General features: G+C 51.5%; 1 protein-coding gene across 1 annotated transcript in view; it reads right to left on the reverse strand.

Annotated features, from left to right (window-relative positions):
- The window catches only part of TFCP2 (transcription factor CP2), a 34,888-nt gene extending 18,556 nt beyond the window's left edge, over positions 1 to 16,332 (reverse strand). Inside the window, 6 exon segments of the mRNA XM_025213412.1 lie at positions 131 to 283; positions 1,027 to 1,133; positions 2,109 to 2,214; positions 2,780 to 2,856; positions 3,638 to 3,789; positions 16,216 to 16,332. Of these exon segments, the coding sequence (XP_025069197.1) occupies positions 131 to 283; positions 1,027 to 1,133; positions 2,109 to 2,214; positions 2,780 to 2,856; positions 3,638 to 3,789; positions 16,216 to 16,220 (600 nt within the window). The 5' untranslated portion in view covers positions 16,221 to 16,332.
- Positions 16,333 to 16,342: the final 10 nt, after the last annotated feature.

Genomic DNA, 16,342 nt, shown 5'->3' on the forward strand with positions numbered 1-16,342 from the left:
TCCTACAGTAGTGACCTTCACTAGAGGCAGCTAGAGACAGTTCCCAGTTTGATCTGTGAAGGGGAAGTGGGGAGTTTGGGTTTGGCTCCAACTACCAAGCTCTCCCCCCTCCCGCCAGCGCACACAGTACCTTGAAGACTTTGATCTGGCAGCTGGCAGAGTGCAGGTGCTCTGTGTACTCCCCATTCTCGTTCTCTTTGAAGGTGTCGATCTGGACCCGGAAGGGCACACCCTTCTCACCCCCGTGCTTCCGCATGGTGAACTCTGTGCTGATGCAGTGCACCTGCAAAGGACCAGCAAGGCGCAACGTGAAGGAAGCTCCAAGACTGGGCCACAAGCACAGGCAATGCACACTCCCACCCAATGCCTCACACTCAACTGGGGACACCGGGCCGGTTTCGCTGGGACGCTGAAGCATGGGAAAGGCAGCACATACCATCTCCATCAATGCTGAAGGGAGACCCCCAGCTTGGTGGGAGACCAAGGGAAATCATGTCCTAGGAACAAATTTTGCAACCTGCTGCTGTTTCAGGTGTCTCACGGTTCACTGAGACCAACAGCCAGGAGATTTCTCCCTTCCCATTTTTCCAGCCATGCTAGGCACCAAAGGACCAGGTTTTTCCAAGACTTGGGCTCTTCAAGAGCTCAAGCAAGCTGAGTGCCCACGTCTTACTGAAAATCACAAGCACTGAATACAGGTGTCTCATGCGATTTTTCAAAAGCACTTAAATTAGGCACAATATGCTTTTAAAAAGCCTGCTTGATTCTCAAACGCCTTTGGAAGTCTGGCTCCAATGGCTCGTGAACACACGAGTAATTTCACTGTCTGCTGCACTTCTATGGGCTGGGAAGACAATGCCGCCCTTGCGCACTGTTTCCGGGGAAGGCCTGCCCCTGTCCCATCACAGCTGGCTGCTGTTCCCACATGCTGAGCTGGAAGAGACTTGCTTTTACCTACAACCTCCTCTCTCCCTCTCCAGATCCCCAAGACAGGCCCTAAGAGTTTCTCCATGGTACTCGTCCTACCTGGATGAAGACTGAAGTCCTCTTGGAAGGATCCCAGAGGAACTCCACCGTGTTTAGCTGCGTGGGATTGGCCCGGGGGTCTATGATACCCACTGACATGGGGATATCTGCAGATGCAGGACACATCTAGTTAGAACGAGCCCAAGGAAGCGTCATAGGCCGAGCACGTGACGGTGCTAGTGAAAGTCTGGTCACAAATGCACTGCCTGTATTTTGCCACCATGACTCCATCAAGAGGAGTTCATTTTTCCTTGAAGTTTGACACTCAAATACGAATCAAGAGCCTAGAGAGCTGGGCTGGAGGGAGGCAAAGCTAGGCAAGCTCCCCCATTTCCAGCCCTGTTATATACCTCTGGCCTCACATGCACCCAGTGGGGACAGGAGGAGAGAAAGCACAGCATGGGGGCAAAAGGGTGGTGAAAACCGGTGCACTGGAGACATGGTCTCTGCTGGAGATAGGTTACAAGGTATATCTTAACCATTTCAAAGACTCAGAGCCAGGTTCTACTCCACTTAGGGGGTACTTAAGTGTGATCCTACTCCACCCTGGTCAAGTCCCTGAAAATCCATTAATGTATTCACTGTAGGACTGCATGGTCACCCCACCTGTAAGACTAGGTCACAAAGAAGCAGTGAGGAAGAGAAAGGCCCATCCACCTATGACATTAGCTGTTTGCCAGGGACACAAGAGAGGTGGAACAGCAGCGCATGTAGGTGCACAAGTTCATTTATGTGCCTAAGTAGGACAGAATCCAGCCCTCAACAGCTTTAGCAGCGTTGCTAAATTTCTATTCCACTTTTCTATTCCAAAATGATTGCGCGTGCAAATACGGCAGCCTTGTTCTACAGACAGACGAGCCAGCTTCATTCACAAGGCCGAGCCAAAGCAAGAATCCACCCTTTATCTGATGGGCTGGGAACTGTTACTCCCTGCTCCTTCCCCCTCCCCACCGTTCCATGTCTTGAATGATTTCCAAGCTATTCTAGGCATATGCGAGGTCCATCCTTGCTGGAGCAGTTCCCAAGCCAAACTCTGTCCTGTCCTACCTTTCCCATGCTACCCAGCCAATGCAGATGCTCACCGATATCCAGGATCCGGTCTCCCGGCCTGTTCCACCTCCATCCCTCCAGCTGCTGGTGCTCCGTGTACTGCAGCCGCCGGTCATGGAATACCACGCGAAATATACTCTGAGAGAACAGAAAGTCAGGGCATGTGGAGTTCTGCAACCAGCGCTGAGATGCTCAATTATCCTCAAGCAGTATCCCCAGCTCAATAAATGAAAGCACAGGGGGAACAAGGGACACCCAGAGCTTCCTGTGAAGGCCAAAGGGGCTAAAAGCCTGCAAGGGCCTACATGGTGAGGACTATCCCAGCATTTCCCATGTACAAAACTGCTCCAGAGACCCCTAGTCTCCCACCCTCAAGCACACGTACTTTCAGAGATAGCTCCCACACAACTCTGGGCCCCCTCTCAGCATCTCCGAGCCTGAGAAACTCAAGCACTGGCAACAGGTTCTCTGCTGAGACCCCAAGATTTCTTTGGCATTGGCACCCTGGGAAGCCAAGAAAGCCAGTTAAACCCATGCTTCCAGGAGAGTACATGGTCCAGGCTGCTGACACAAAACACCCCACAGCTCCTAGAAGTCCCTCTGCTCAGGGGACTTTGACTGTAGGGCATGCAGTGGCCTGGGCCAGGCTGGGCCAACCTAGCTATACTGCACATCCAGGTTGCCCCTGATCCACATCCCTTACCTTCACCAGCTTCCCGTTGATCTCAGGTAGCTCCCCAATTTTCCTATTATCCAGCATCCGGATCTCATATGACTGACCTGGGAGAGAAAAGGCCCAATGCTGTTAGGCATATGCAGGCTTCACTCCTCTTCTCTGGCATTTGGCTTGCCATTTAATAGGTCAGCAAAGGAACTGATAAGCGGTCTAAGTGACACGAGTTGATCAGGTATCAGGTCACAAGACAGATACTGCTGTGATGTTAGCAACAGGGAATAAACATCCCTGTCCTTTCCAGTGAGCCATGATAGAGTTTTCTAGGAATCATCTACACTAACCGACATCAGACATGTGCAAACACAAAACAGGAGGAGACCTGTTGCATGGGGGCTTCAATTTGGTTGCCCTGACCTTCCAAAGAGCTCATCCACTACTTGGTGCGTGGAATTTCTCTCCTAAGGTACACGCTGCAGGGCTTACAACAGCATGTATGTCTGGATGTAGCCTACCCCCTACACAGCCAGCCCCAAGAGCACTCAGAGAGGAGGGCTGTTGCAAGGAGAACAGGACATGGGTTTGATGTGTCAGCTAAGATAGGAAATAAACCTGCTACACAACCTGCATTAAATTATACAGCATGCAAAAGACAGGCCAGCCCACAGGCAGCATCTGCAACCATATCCGAACGTGGGGGGAGGCAGGTAGAAGGGAAGTGAAAAGGCTGGAGAGGGTGGCTGGAAGCAGCTTGGGATTCAGGACAGAGTTGGGTTAGCCAGAGAAGGTGAATGTCAAGAACAACATTTAGGGCTAAGAGAGTTGGAGGCTTCCATAAACCAGTGTGCACCCCCGAGCCCATTGCCACCAGTCCTCAGGCAACATCACCTTGGTTGAGATAGGTAAGTGTCTCATCATGGAGCTTCACAGCGGGGGATGTGGCTGCGCACAGCACGTATTGGAAAGGCAGGATCTTATTCTCATTCTCGGGAGGCAGATTCGATTCCTCTTGCTTAAAGATAGGCAAGGCAAGGACATCGCTGAAACAGAGTGGGAACATATCCATGTCAGCACCAGGTGTGGAGAGATCATAGACTCATAAAAATTAAGGGCTGGAAGGGACCTCAAAAGATCGAGTCCAACCCCTCCCCGGCTCGGCAGGAATACTACTGAGATCAAATGATCCCAGCAAGGTGACTGTCCAGTCTCCTCTTGAAGACTTCCAAAGCTGGGGACTGTACCACCTTCTTGGGAAATCTATTCCAGATTCTGGTTACTCTTACCGTAAAGAAGTTATTTCTTACATCCAACCTGAAACCATCCTCTTTAGTTTATGGCCATTGCTCCTTGTCCTCCCCCGGGGTGCCCTAGTAAACAGTTTTTCACCCCTTACATACTTACAGACAGCCAGCAAATCCCGCCCCCCAATCTCTTCTTCCCCAGGCTGAACAGTCCCAGACCCCTTAGTCGTTCCTCATAAGGTTTGTCCTCCAGGCCCTTAATCATTTTTGTGGCCCTTCTCTGGACCCTTTCAAGATTCTCCACGTCCTTTTTGAAGTGCGGTACCCAGAACTGGACATAGTACTCCAGCTGGGGTCTCACCAGCATTGAGTAGAGAGGAAGTATCACTTCCTTAGCCCTGCTCACAACACATCAACTTATGCATCTCAGTATGCTATTAGTTCTGTTGACTACAGTGTTGCACTGGTGGCTCACGTTCATCCTGTGATCAACCATAAACCCAAGGTCCCTTTCAGCCATTGTACTGGCCAGGACATCTCCTAACCTATATTCATGTTGCTAGTTCCTTCTCCCCAGATGAAGCACTCTGCATTTATCCTTATTGAACTGTATCCGGTTCTGCTCCACCCACCTTTCCAGCTTGTCCAGGTCCGCCTGGATCCACAAGCATGACTGCTTTTCCCCGTAACTTAGTATTGTCTGCAAACTTAGCCAGTGTGCTTTCCACATCCTCATCTAAACTGCTGATGCTACAAACAACCCCACACACATGCACACATATATCTCTCCCCCACTAGGGCCCAAGAGAAGGACTGCCCCTTTCAACATCTTCAGGGGACATAAAAGGAACAGCGATCGGCCACTCAGAACAGCCCCCAGGACTGGCTCTTGGGAGATTCCTGTTCCCATCCCTGCTCCAGATGCAAAATACCAGTCAGTTTATAATCCAATGGGTGCTACCTTCAAAGGCAGGGCTCTTCCACCATCCCTACACCCTTGTACAGTCGCTTTGCAGTGCCTGCTCCTCACAATAGGAAGATGGATGTAAAAGAAAAGAGTTCAGTTTCCTCCCATCCTGGGTCCCAACAAGAGTAAGCCACTTTTGGCAGACACCACTCCTGCCCCGATGCAGAGCTGGCAGCCCCCACCGAGTATCCTAAAGCTCCAGCTCCTTCTACAGGTTTGTTTCATAAGCCTGGTTCAAGGATCCGCACCACTGAGTCCGTTCAACGACAGCACTCACATGAGCTTAGAGAGCAGGATCGTGGGTAGCGTGGTAGGCTGACGCCTGCCCTCGTGCAACCCCCGGGCAAAAATCACTTGGCAGCTGAACATGCCTTAAAACAAAAGCCCTATCTATACGCAGCGCACGCAAAAAGGCACACGTCCCATGGAAATGCATGAACCCTGCAGGCGAGTCAGCTACGTCATGGCTCCGGCATGAACCCTGCGCCCTTCCCCGAGTCTGATAAAACCTGCTCCTTTACCAAGGGCTGTACACAGAGGCACCTTTGCTTCACAAGCTGGAGGACTGCACTCGCTGTCACACGGCATTGCCTTTTCCCAGGAAGGGGCACAGCAGAGCCATTCTTGGCCGCAAACCACTCCGGAATGGACACCTGCTGTAGGCGGCATTTCAGAAGCCCGTCAGTCAGCAACGTTGGTTGGGGAGGCGGAGAGGCAGGGATATTCCTAGCATTTTCAGTCTGCTTTGTCATCAGGGCCTGCCTTTTTTCAAAAGCACTTATATCCCTGGCTCTGCACCCCATCCCTCCATGGAAGAACTGGGTTTAAAACCACACACGTCCCTGTACTACAGAGCTTTGCTGACACAGCCATGCTGAGCGAGAGCAGAATCACATGACACCACTAAGCCAATGCAAGCGGACTGCCACTCACTCCCCAGGCAATTCAGGGGGGCAAGTTTTTCGTGGGGGGACAGAGTTGGTAACCATTTAAACACAAAAGACCATGTTTAAGGAAAGTCGATCGTGCATCGCAAGCATTACAGAACAAGCACGTGGAAATGGTTGTCTGGTCCCCAGCATCGGAGTGCACAGCTGTGGGCAGGAAATGTTTTGTCCCTTTCTACCTCCTTGCGGGTCTCGCTCCAATTCCACTCCCGCTCCGAGGTCTGGCCTTCAAACTAAACCTGTGTTGCCAACTACAGAAGGGCAGTTGTACCTTGTTTCCCTTCCCAGGCGGGAATAAACTGTATGGATTTAACTGTATCCATGCTAGGGCAGTTCTGGTCCAAACCCAGGCTTCCAGCTCTCATGAAAAACCCCAACTAACGTAGCTAAACGTCACTCAGATGTCACCTGCTGTCACTAGGGATGCACCAGAGGCCCCGTCTCAGGGCTTGATACAGCGCTCTGCTTGAAAAGCCTGACAGCTCTTGACATTAGTGTGTGCGGCACTGATGCCCACACAGACAATCCTGTGCTTCTGTGCGGGGCGGGAGCACAGAAGCTCCATTACAAGAGCAGAGCTCTTTTATTTTAAATGAGGAATCCTGCCACCCGGCACGCAAGACACTGGCATGCCCACAGTTATCATTGTGTTGATAATACGCTAACTATCAGGGGAGCACTTGCATACAGGGCTAGATCTCCGCAGGGATGTCAACCAGCACAGCCATACGTCTGCACGCTCTATTATGGAACATGGGTCCCTTACTCCAAAACAAACTCTGCTTAACGAGCAGGTTAATCTAAACTGAACCACTCATTTCACATCAGCCTCTGGTTAACGCCTCCATGCAGACAAAGCTTTCTGCGGTGTGACCGTATTTCAGCCTTCCCAAATGAGTGGAGCAGAGCTTCCCTTTGCAGAGAGAGACATAGCAGACAACTGGAGGGAAGGGAGAGTGGCACAGATAGCCAAACCCTTCTGCTGCCTGTGCCCAGGATGGGATGTAACAAGGGGATCTGACGCATTAGATTGGTGAAGGGGCCAAAACCTTGTTTGCCCCCAGGGAGAGGCCCAAGCAGAAGCCAAGGTCTCGTTCCGATGAAGTCCTCCTGTCTAGAAGAGAGTCCAGAGTAAACAAAGGTGTCAGCACAGCGGTGTAGAGGAGAGGTGCCCAACCTCCAGTCCGCAGACCAAACGAGGCCCACAAAAACGTTGGAATCTGACCCGCGGCACTCCCAGTTAATACTGCCATCCCTCTCCGCTGCCAAAATCCCAAGCCCTGAGCAGCTGGTTGGAGCTGGGCAATGACCACCCCAACACAGCCAGGTTGGAGCCAGGCCATGCCCCCTTCCTTCCATGCAGCCAGGCTGGGCTGTGCCCCGTCTCCCCGTGAGGCTGGGCCACATCCCCTTGTCCCTCCATGTGGGCCAGGCCACGTCCCCTTCCCTCTGCCTAGCCCCCTTCCACTGTGCTGCTGGTTCAGGTGGGCCATGCTCAATCCTCCCCCTACTCCACCTGGCCAGGTTGGGGCCAGGCTATGTCCTCTTCTTCCCGCAGGGCAGGGCCATGCCCCCTTCCCCTGCAGGGCTGAATCAGGGCCAAGTCATGGCCTTTCCCCACCATGGGACCAGGTTGGGGCCCACCAAACACAGTTGGATTGGAGCCAGGCTGCCTCCCTCCCCTCTCTGCACAGCTGAATGGGGCCCTGCCGGATCCAGCCCACAGAGGGATCAGGCACTGCCCATCTGGCCAAAAAGGTTGAGCGCCCCGGTGTAGAGGAATAGCCAACGACAGTATGACAGAGCAAGACTCACTTGCTTCAAGAAGTGGGAAAAAGGCCAAATGTAGCTTTCCTCGATGCAGAGGCAGGATGAATGCTCAGACGTCTGTCACCCACTGGCTTTGGCAGGAAACACTTGGGGCATCAAAACATCACAGCTGTGCCAGCAAGACAAGATCCTCCAAAGAGGAAAGAGAGGGGTGTTCCAACTAAAGGCTGGGAGACATGGCATTGTATCTACACCTCCCTTGCCTACTGTTAATCATTATCTGAATTACAGTGAACGCTATAGATGCCCATCAAGATCAAGGCTATGCCATGCTAGATACCATCTTGACATATAGATACAGTTCCTGTGTGCCTCTAATGGTCTGAAGAGACCAGAAAAAGGATGGGAGTAGGAAAATAAGCTGAGAGAGTAGAAGCAAGGAAGACACTGGCAATCATCTCAGACCCAGGCCAATACCCCACACGTGTCCCACAGTCTCCCAGCCCTAAAGCTCCCCCATGTCAGATTTACCTCTTCCTTCCAATTCACCTAGATTTCAGAGCTTTCATGACTTTGCTTTCCATTAAACGTTAGTACTGTTCAGCAGTTCTCCCACGTACGCAACACCTTTGGCTCTTCCGCATGTCTTTCCAGCTTGCCAGACACATCCCTGACCACCAAGCGGAGAGGCTGAAATGGCCTGCCACCCCTTGGCTCGGCCAGCTACCCACAGGACTACAACACAGCACCCAGACAAATACCGGGTCAGAGAGCAGTCAAATCAAGACAGACCCCCAGCTACAGCTCAGTGGCCATGGTGCTGCCTCCCAGTCCTCTAACCAAGCTCTGACACTGTCCATGAGCTGATGCCACCGTGACTTTTGTCCAGTCGCTGTGTTGAGGATGCTAGAAATGGGACCAGAGGGATCAATCCCATGCTGGTAGGGTGCCAGCTGGAAGCTATCCATGCATTTGACATACCACTTGCTTCAGCGAGCCAGAGCTCCATCTCTGCCAGAGCATTATACAAGGTGAGTGAGACTGCACACACAGCCTGTGGCTTGGGCTTCACAACCAGGCTGCTGCAGCTTCCAAGACAGCAGCAATGCACCCTGTGCGGGGGCAGCTCTCCTGGCAGGAGGAGTTTGCTGCCAGACATGCCAGATACCCCAAATGCTAGAAACTCAGCCAGCAGTGATGCTTCTATACCAGGGGTTTCACCAGCATCTCCATGTTGCTGGAGGGGTTGGGAGGCAAGGGATATTTTCAACCCTGTAAGCGGAGCTACACGGGCAGAATGTCATACTGGGGACAAGGTCTCACTTACTCTTACAGCTGGCTGCAACGTGGGAGCAGAGACCTTCTCTATTTCACTCTTCTACCTTCCCTTAAGATGCAGGAAGGCCCTCTCTGCTTTACACAACAGCATCGCTTCGAGAAGTCTGAATCAGAGGCCTTTTCTTATTCGTTATTAAAGTAGGATGTTCTGGAGATGGCATGATCTTTTCAGTAGAGAGAGGAGTTGTGACTGTTTGGAGACATGTCACGCAATAGCACTCTGAAGGCTGTAACATAGAGGCCTGCTCTCAGCTTTGCCTCCTGGTCCATTCCCAAGAAGAAGAGTTCAAAGACACACATATACCCCCCCACCTCACCCCGCAAATCAGCTGTCAGTCCTCAGTTGAACTGAGATTTTAACACCCCTGCAAACCTCAGTTCAAAGGGGCAGGAAAGGCTTTTGCCACAGCTGGGGTTTAGTTTCAAATGAGTTTCAAAGCAGGTTCAAATTCTGTACAACTTCCAAGCTGGGGGCCCTTTTCCAACAGACAATTTCTGCCCTTTGGAAGGCTGGGGGCTTGGACAGGAAAGAGTTAAGCCAGACCCTCAAACGGTCAATGGGATTTTTTTTTTTAGTTGAACATTAAACATTTTGCCAAGGGGGGAAAAAAACTGGACTCTTCCAACCAAACATTTACCCTTCCCCAAGCAGAGTTTTAACCCTTCAATTCCAGGAGATGAAGTATCTGCATGCTCCACTCCCCACTGCAGCGATATGAAAGGAACCTGCCTCCACTGTTACCACAAGAGAAGATCGGCTACTTTTAAACAGATAAAATCCATGCAAAAAGAAAGCTGATGGCAGACCAGCCACCTTGCACTGACATCTTGCACTGCCCTGGCTTCTATCATCTAGCCCTACATTACTACACATGCTTTCAACCAGATGCTGGATGTTTTGGGAATCCACCCAGACTATATTTCTAATACAGACACAGACAGATATCCAAGCCCAGCCCTTGGTGCTAAGAGCTGACCTTACAGTAGGGCAGCTGAGTATTTATGTAGCCCTGGAAGGGACCTATCCCCTGTGATGAAGGAAGCAGCGTCTAACGATGCCTGCCAGTTCTAGAACAGACTTGTGCCACAAGTGCTTAGCAGTGCATGGTGAACCTCCCATTAATTTCTGCTAATCAGAGCAGGGGAGAGCTGAACATGCCAGCAGAACATGCCTGCTTGCCTGCATGCTAGCTCAGGCATTGAGACAGACCCCGCCAAAACGTTATAGCCAGGTTCTCTGGATCACTGGTAACATTAACCAGGAGCCAGCTGAAACTAAAGCTGTTTCACTGGATGCTGCTCTATTCATCCTGTACCCACACGCACCCAGCAAGACATCACAGAGATGTCAGACACAGTTGCCTGGGTGCTGGAATCTGAGCGCTGCCTCAAGACAAGGAGAAAGAGTTTGCACAACAGGGCATATTACATAAACCAGTGAAAAGGCTTCCCTGTAGAACCGAGTGAGGAAGTAGTCTCTGCTTCAGATGAGGCTTCAGGCTAGCAGCACAGGGGCAGCTCTCTCTCTTTCCCCCCCATCCTCACTGCTGAAAGATTTCGCTTCCCACAGGTCCTGTCTTAGGAACACCAGCATTACTGATCCATAGCAAAACACCCATTCAGGATTGCATGAGAACAGATGCAGGCACAGCCCGAGTCCCATGGAAGAGCAAGGGAGCAATGCCATATTCCAAGTCGGCAAAACAGACTGCTGTAAGCACTGCACGCCACTTTACGCAGCACCGGGAGCTGAGCAAGGTTTTTGATGACAGATCAGAGTTTGAGAACCTACCTCTCTTCCTGTAGTTTTTGGGACCTACTTTGGATCTCTATTCACTTCCTAATACTTGTAAGAAGAGTTGGATCCAGGTCTCCGTACTGCTATATTTGTGGAAAGCCTCTAATTAAATCCAGAATTAGCCAAGTGTAAAACAAGCAACACAACATTAACAAAGGGACGTTGCTCTAATAGCCACTAATGGGGCCAGACAGATTACAGAGGTGCTGCTCCTTGGACCCCTTGGTTACAAGCAGATAGCTCATTCAGCTGTCATATCAACAGGCCTGTCTATACGGCGTTACCCTCCCTAAGGTGGGGGCTCAGTACAGCATCCAAAGAAAACTGCCTTCCCCACTTCTCTGTTGCAACAGCCATGGATTACACCAAGAACTGCCAAGCACAGAGGTGCAATCATTTAGATACCATTATGTTCCCCTGCTACATGACCTGGGTAATAGGGTCAGCTCTACATGTCAAATGCTGCAATAAAAAGTTAAATATTGGCAGAGGCAGTATCATAAAAAACAAATCCAAACACCACAGGCAGGGCTTAGGCAGCTCTACGGTGCTTCTAAAATGCCTGGACTCTCAACCATCATCGTCTGCAATACAAATTTTTAACGATTTCCCAAAGATAAGTCAAAGGTTGTGACCCTAGGCACTATCTGCACCCTCATTTAAGCCTAAACCGTGAGCACTTTGCTAATGCCTGTCTTCTCATGAGACACCCTTTTGAAATGCCATTCAGCAGCTCAGCCCAGACCTCGCTGTGGCTCATTTCCCTGTTTGGGTAACGTCAAAATCTTGAGCGTACTCAATTACGCACTGCTATTAGCAGAACCCCCATGATACCCAATGATTCACAGCTCAGACGCGCTCTGCCATTGACAGTGTCAATGAAGACAGCCATCCAGAGGGAGAGGAGGGGATTTCTGTTGCGAAACTGCTCCTCTGGGGCTCTGAAACTGTCACCGTGAACTCCAAGCATACTGGAACAAATTCCCACATCATTCTTGCTTTAAAAGTACTTTGCAATGCAATGCAACAAAGCACCTTGCCCTCCACACCACACATCGGCCCTGTTTGCTCTGCTCTCCTGAAAACACAAAAGGTCGAAAGAGTTGAGAGAAGCTTTCTAGACAAAAGTGCATGGTCAGTTACACACAAAAATTTACAAAGCCCTCTCTGATCTCTTAAAGCGGTTGCTTTGGAGAAAGATACTAATGACACCCTTCATTAGCAGCTCGCAACACCTCATCACTTTTTTTTTTTTTACTGTGGCCAAGCATTTTTTCTTATGGTGTGAATCATCACTGCTGTTGCTAATGGCCACCTACCAGCAAGCAATCACTAGGTAGTAATGAGCCTCCTCCATAGCCAGAGGGAGGGCGATTGCAAAAAAAGGCAACAAGTGGGCAAATAATAGAGGAAACCCTAAAACCCACAGAAAATGCACCTGGCCATGAAAGTCCTTCCCCTCTGTGCCTGCTATGCGACAGACCAAAGGAAATGTCAGGGGTCAGGACACCAAGATCAGTGCATTTACCTAGCGGAACGCAGGCACTATTTATGGTCAGCTTAGGTGGATGAAAGTTAAAAAAAAAAAAAAAAAAAAAAGAGTCAGATTTCAACAAGTCCTTGAAGTTTGGATCATTTTCTTAAGGAACGGAGGGAGCCACGTTTGCTAACGGCAACCTGCTGTTGGAGCTGCACAAGTATCTACAGGGTGAGGGACTGCTCTGTACCCTGGGGATCTCAGTAAGAAGCCTCTCCAGCTTAGTGGGAAGAGGGAGCGGGGGTTGTGTACTTCTTTGTCAGTCCAACAGCTGGTTTTATCACCTGCACAGCTGGGTCTGAGGCACAACTGAGTTATTTTATCAAGGTCACTTTGCAAGCAGAGCATGTTGATGTTTTCCCCTCTGTTTCTTTGCTACCAGCTGCAAGTTAACTGAAGCCATCTTTATGCAACACGTGATCCCTGCAGCATAGATGACAGGTTTCACTTGCAATACGCCCAGGGCTCTGCATCGTTGGCTGAAAAGCAACTTGTTCCAAGAGGGGACTGGTAAAGCTTGCTATGGACTGCAAACCAGTCACAAAACTGGAGGACTTCATGCTCAGCCTCCCTATTTGCACTGAGGCTTAAGAGTGGGCCAAGAACTGCCCATCGACAATTTACTCCAAAAAGATCCTTACACATGACATGACTCAAATAATGTGATGACAGAAATATATGGCAATGGCCTATTTGTGATTGAGCAGAGAGGAAGCCACTGGAGACTCCAAAGGAAGAGGTGTCACTGCCATAGCAGTATTGTGATGGTGCCTACAAATGCCAGCCAGCATGTCTGGCATGGCACAAACCCCCACCTGACAGTTTATCACCTGAATAAACAAGGCACTTTGAAGAGGAGGCAGGCATAGGGTTGCACTGCAAGTCAGCAGCCCAAGCCAGAAACAGAGCCCTGGTCTCTTCCCTCTGCTCCCATCAGCTCCACAGACCTGTCCCCTTCCTGGGTGCTGGGACAGGAAGCAGTGGGAGTAGTCTCTTCCAGAAGCCCCATCACATAAAGTAGCTTTCCCTGTTTCCTTCTTCTGCCCCTCAAGCCTCAACTGGAGTCATCTTCTCTCTTTTACTGCTCTTCCTCCAAGCACTGAAGAATAGCAGGCAGCTCAGGTTGCAAGGGTCTGGACAAGCTGATGTAACTGAAGGGTTAGTTAGGACTTGGACCTTTTCCTCAAGCATCACAACCCGAACAGAGAAGCTGGAATCCCCCCACCAATATCGTTTTCTAACTGCTTCTTGGGGCAGGAAACCGATCTCTGTAGCACTTGGCCCAGCAGAGCCCAGATCCCTAACAGGGGTCCCTACGCCTACAAGCCTTGGCCATGGGTCAGAGGCCAGCATGTGAGATGCTACAGTCACAGGGCAGAGAGACAGTCAGAAACAAGTGGGAGAAGCCCTAATTATCCCTGGCACCAGTTTAAATGAGGGATCATGCCCATATGATAAAGAGCTGCCATTTCACACTGCCTGTCCCTCATGGAGAGGGAAAGAAACAGGAAATACCGCTGCTCTATGCTCCCTGTCGACTGGAGAGTGCGGGAAAGGCCAACGCGCTGCATGTAAAGCATTAGCGCCTTGGGAACGGTGGCATCCACCCCTGGGAAATGTCATGGTGGGAAAAAGCGACATCCACCACAGACTTTCCCTCTGGGGATGGTTATCACTACAGCCCAGTCAAGACCGGGAAGGCTCCCAACAGCTTGTCCAGAGGAATGCCCCCTTGCCCCTCCAGTCTCATCTGCCCTTAATTCCCCAGAGCCCACTCTTACCTCTTGTGCCCCTCACTTACACAAAGCTGGGGGTTTAACCACACTCAGCTGCCCCCGTGCTCACAATTATCTCATGGTGAGCAAGTGCTAAACCCAGTAATGTGGCCCTGTTTCATTTGGGGACAACTAGTTTAGGCCTCACCATGGGACAAGGCTGGGGGCAGGGAGGTAACACGGAGCGGCCAAGTTGCAGTAAATTCTCCGTGAACGACGGACACATGAACAGCAATAACTGCATGAATGGAGTTGCATGGAATTAAATGTCTTTGAGGGCAAAAAAAGGTTAGGGCCGTCTCCTCCATGACTGTGAGGGCAAAAAAAGGTTAGGGCCGTCTCCTCCACCCATGCCTCCGCTGCCATCTTAGCATGAATGACTCAGATCTGCTCCTCCAGTCCTGACCCATCTCATCTTGGCCCATATCTCAGGCATCTCCATGTCAGCACCAGCTTTCTGTGGCTGAACTCTGGATCCTGTCCCCACCACTGCTTCCAGAGCCTTCTCATCACTCGGGTGTGTAATCAAGGAGTCATCTCGGACTTCCCCCTCCCTTTATTTCAAGCAAGTTTTATTCTGATTTCACCTCAGCTGGGCAGGAACTGTTGTGAGCAAACCAAAGTGCAAACCGACTGGATCTTCCCTTCGACACAACTCCCTCAGTGGCTCCCCACGCCATTCCAACGCAAGGTGAAGTTCAAGCAGCCGATTCCCCTTGCCTGCAAGGCCCTGCTCCCTATCTATTCCCCCTCACTGCCACATGCTCCTTCCCAAGCCAAAGTCAGTCTCATGTGGCCCTCCTTCCGCATTCCCCCTTACGCCTGGTGACTCTGAGCTCTCACCCCCTCTTTTCATGTAGATCCCCACACGCTTTGCAGGGCAAGTGCTGCTTCCCTGACCTGCTACCTGGTCTCCTTGATCCCTTTCCTGGAAGCCAGAAGATCCACAGGAAACAAGCAAGCTGGAGGGAAACAGGTGGCACTTTCTATTAGTTGGGGTAGTGGTGGAGGGGAATTATCAATACGTACGAGCCATAAAAATCGCACCTACTGGCTATTTATCGCTCCCCCTGACTCTGCCTATGCCCCGCACCTTCTCTGACTACAAGCGTGACTGTCACCATCCTGCACCAAACCAAAGGTCTCCAGTGCTGAAAGCCTGTGCAGCTGGGACCAGAGGAAACCACGCTCCAGATGGGTCAGCAACACACTCAACTCTTTTGACGCACACATCTCTCAGTAAGGCACCTACCACACAAAGGCCCCAAGCACCAGCGAGGCGTCTGCTGGTGACCACAAAACAAGCATTAATTACGCACTTTACCACCCTTCGGCAAAGACTCGAACTCCTCCCTGACCCACAGCGCAGGGAGGCCAGGTCTGAAGCTAAGGTCTGCATTCAAATCATAGCACAGCACTCAAAAGGGGCTTCTTCATTTCCCCCTCTCCCAGGGGCAACTCATTAGGGCAGGATGACACTTCCAGGTGGACTCATTGATGTGGCATCAGCCGCTCTGCATGGGATCAGCAGCCCAGCGGATGCCTGGGAATTAAGGAGCCTCCATGTCCCCTCAGCCCAGCTCTGTCACCTGTCTCCAGCTGTGGCCGAATCCCTGCTGCTTTCAGAGGCAGCACCAGGAGAGACAGACGGAGTCCAGTTTCCGGCTCTCGGGTTTACGCAACGCCGAAGCAGGCGGCACCGTTACACCACTTTGCCCTCAGACAAATTACTCACCCAGGTTGTTAAAAACCCTGGAGTCTCCCACGCCAGCCTCGTGCCGAGGGCAGCGCAGGGCTTCCCGGCACTGGGTCCAAGTTCTAGGTCTGTGCAGCGCTGGCGTATCCTAAATCGACCTCCCTTTCCTTTCGCTTGGGAGGAGGGAGGAGCAGGTCCAACTGCCCCCGAGGGGTGCCAATAAATGCCAGGCACCAGGCAGAGGGGAAGGAGTCACCTACCACGTGGTAACGGGATACGGCGCTCGCGCCCACGCAGCTCAGCCACGAGTCGCCGGCACCCACGGACGCGTCCTCCCACGACGCCCCGCCACGCGCCAGTCCCCAACGGGGCTCCCTTCGCAGCGCAGTCCCCCTACCTCATGCTGTAGGCCCCGGCGCCCAGCTCCTGGCCGATGCCCGAGAGGCTGGCATCGAAATCCTGCACCAGCCCCGACTCGATCACCTCGTCCGCCAGCGGCAGCTTCTTGGGACACGCCCTCACCG

This window comes from Alligator sinensis, unplaced genomic scaffold (assembly GCF_000455745.1).
Source record: "Alligator sinensis unplaced genomic scaffold, ASM45574v1 scaffold551_1, whole genome shotgun sequence".
Lineage (NCBI taxonomy): Eukaryota > Metazoa > Chordata > Crocodylia > Alligatoridae > Alligator > Alligator sinensis.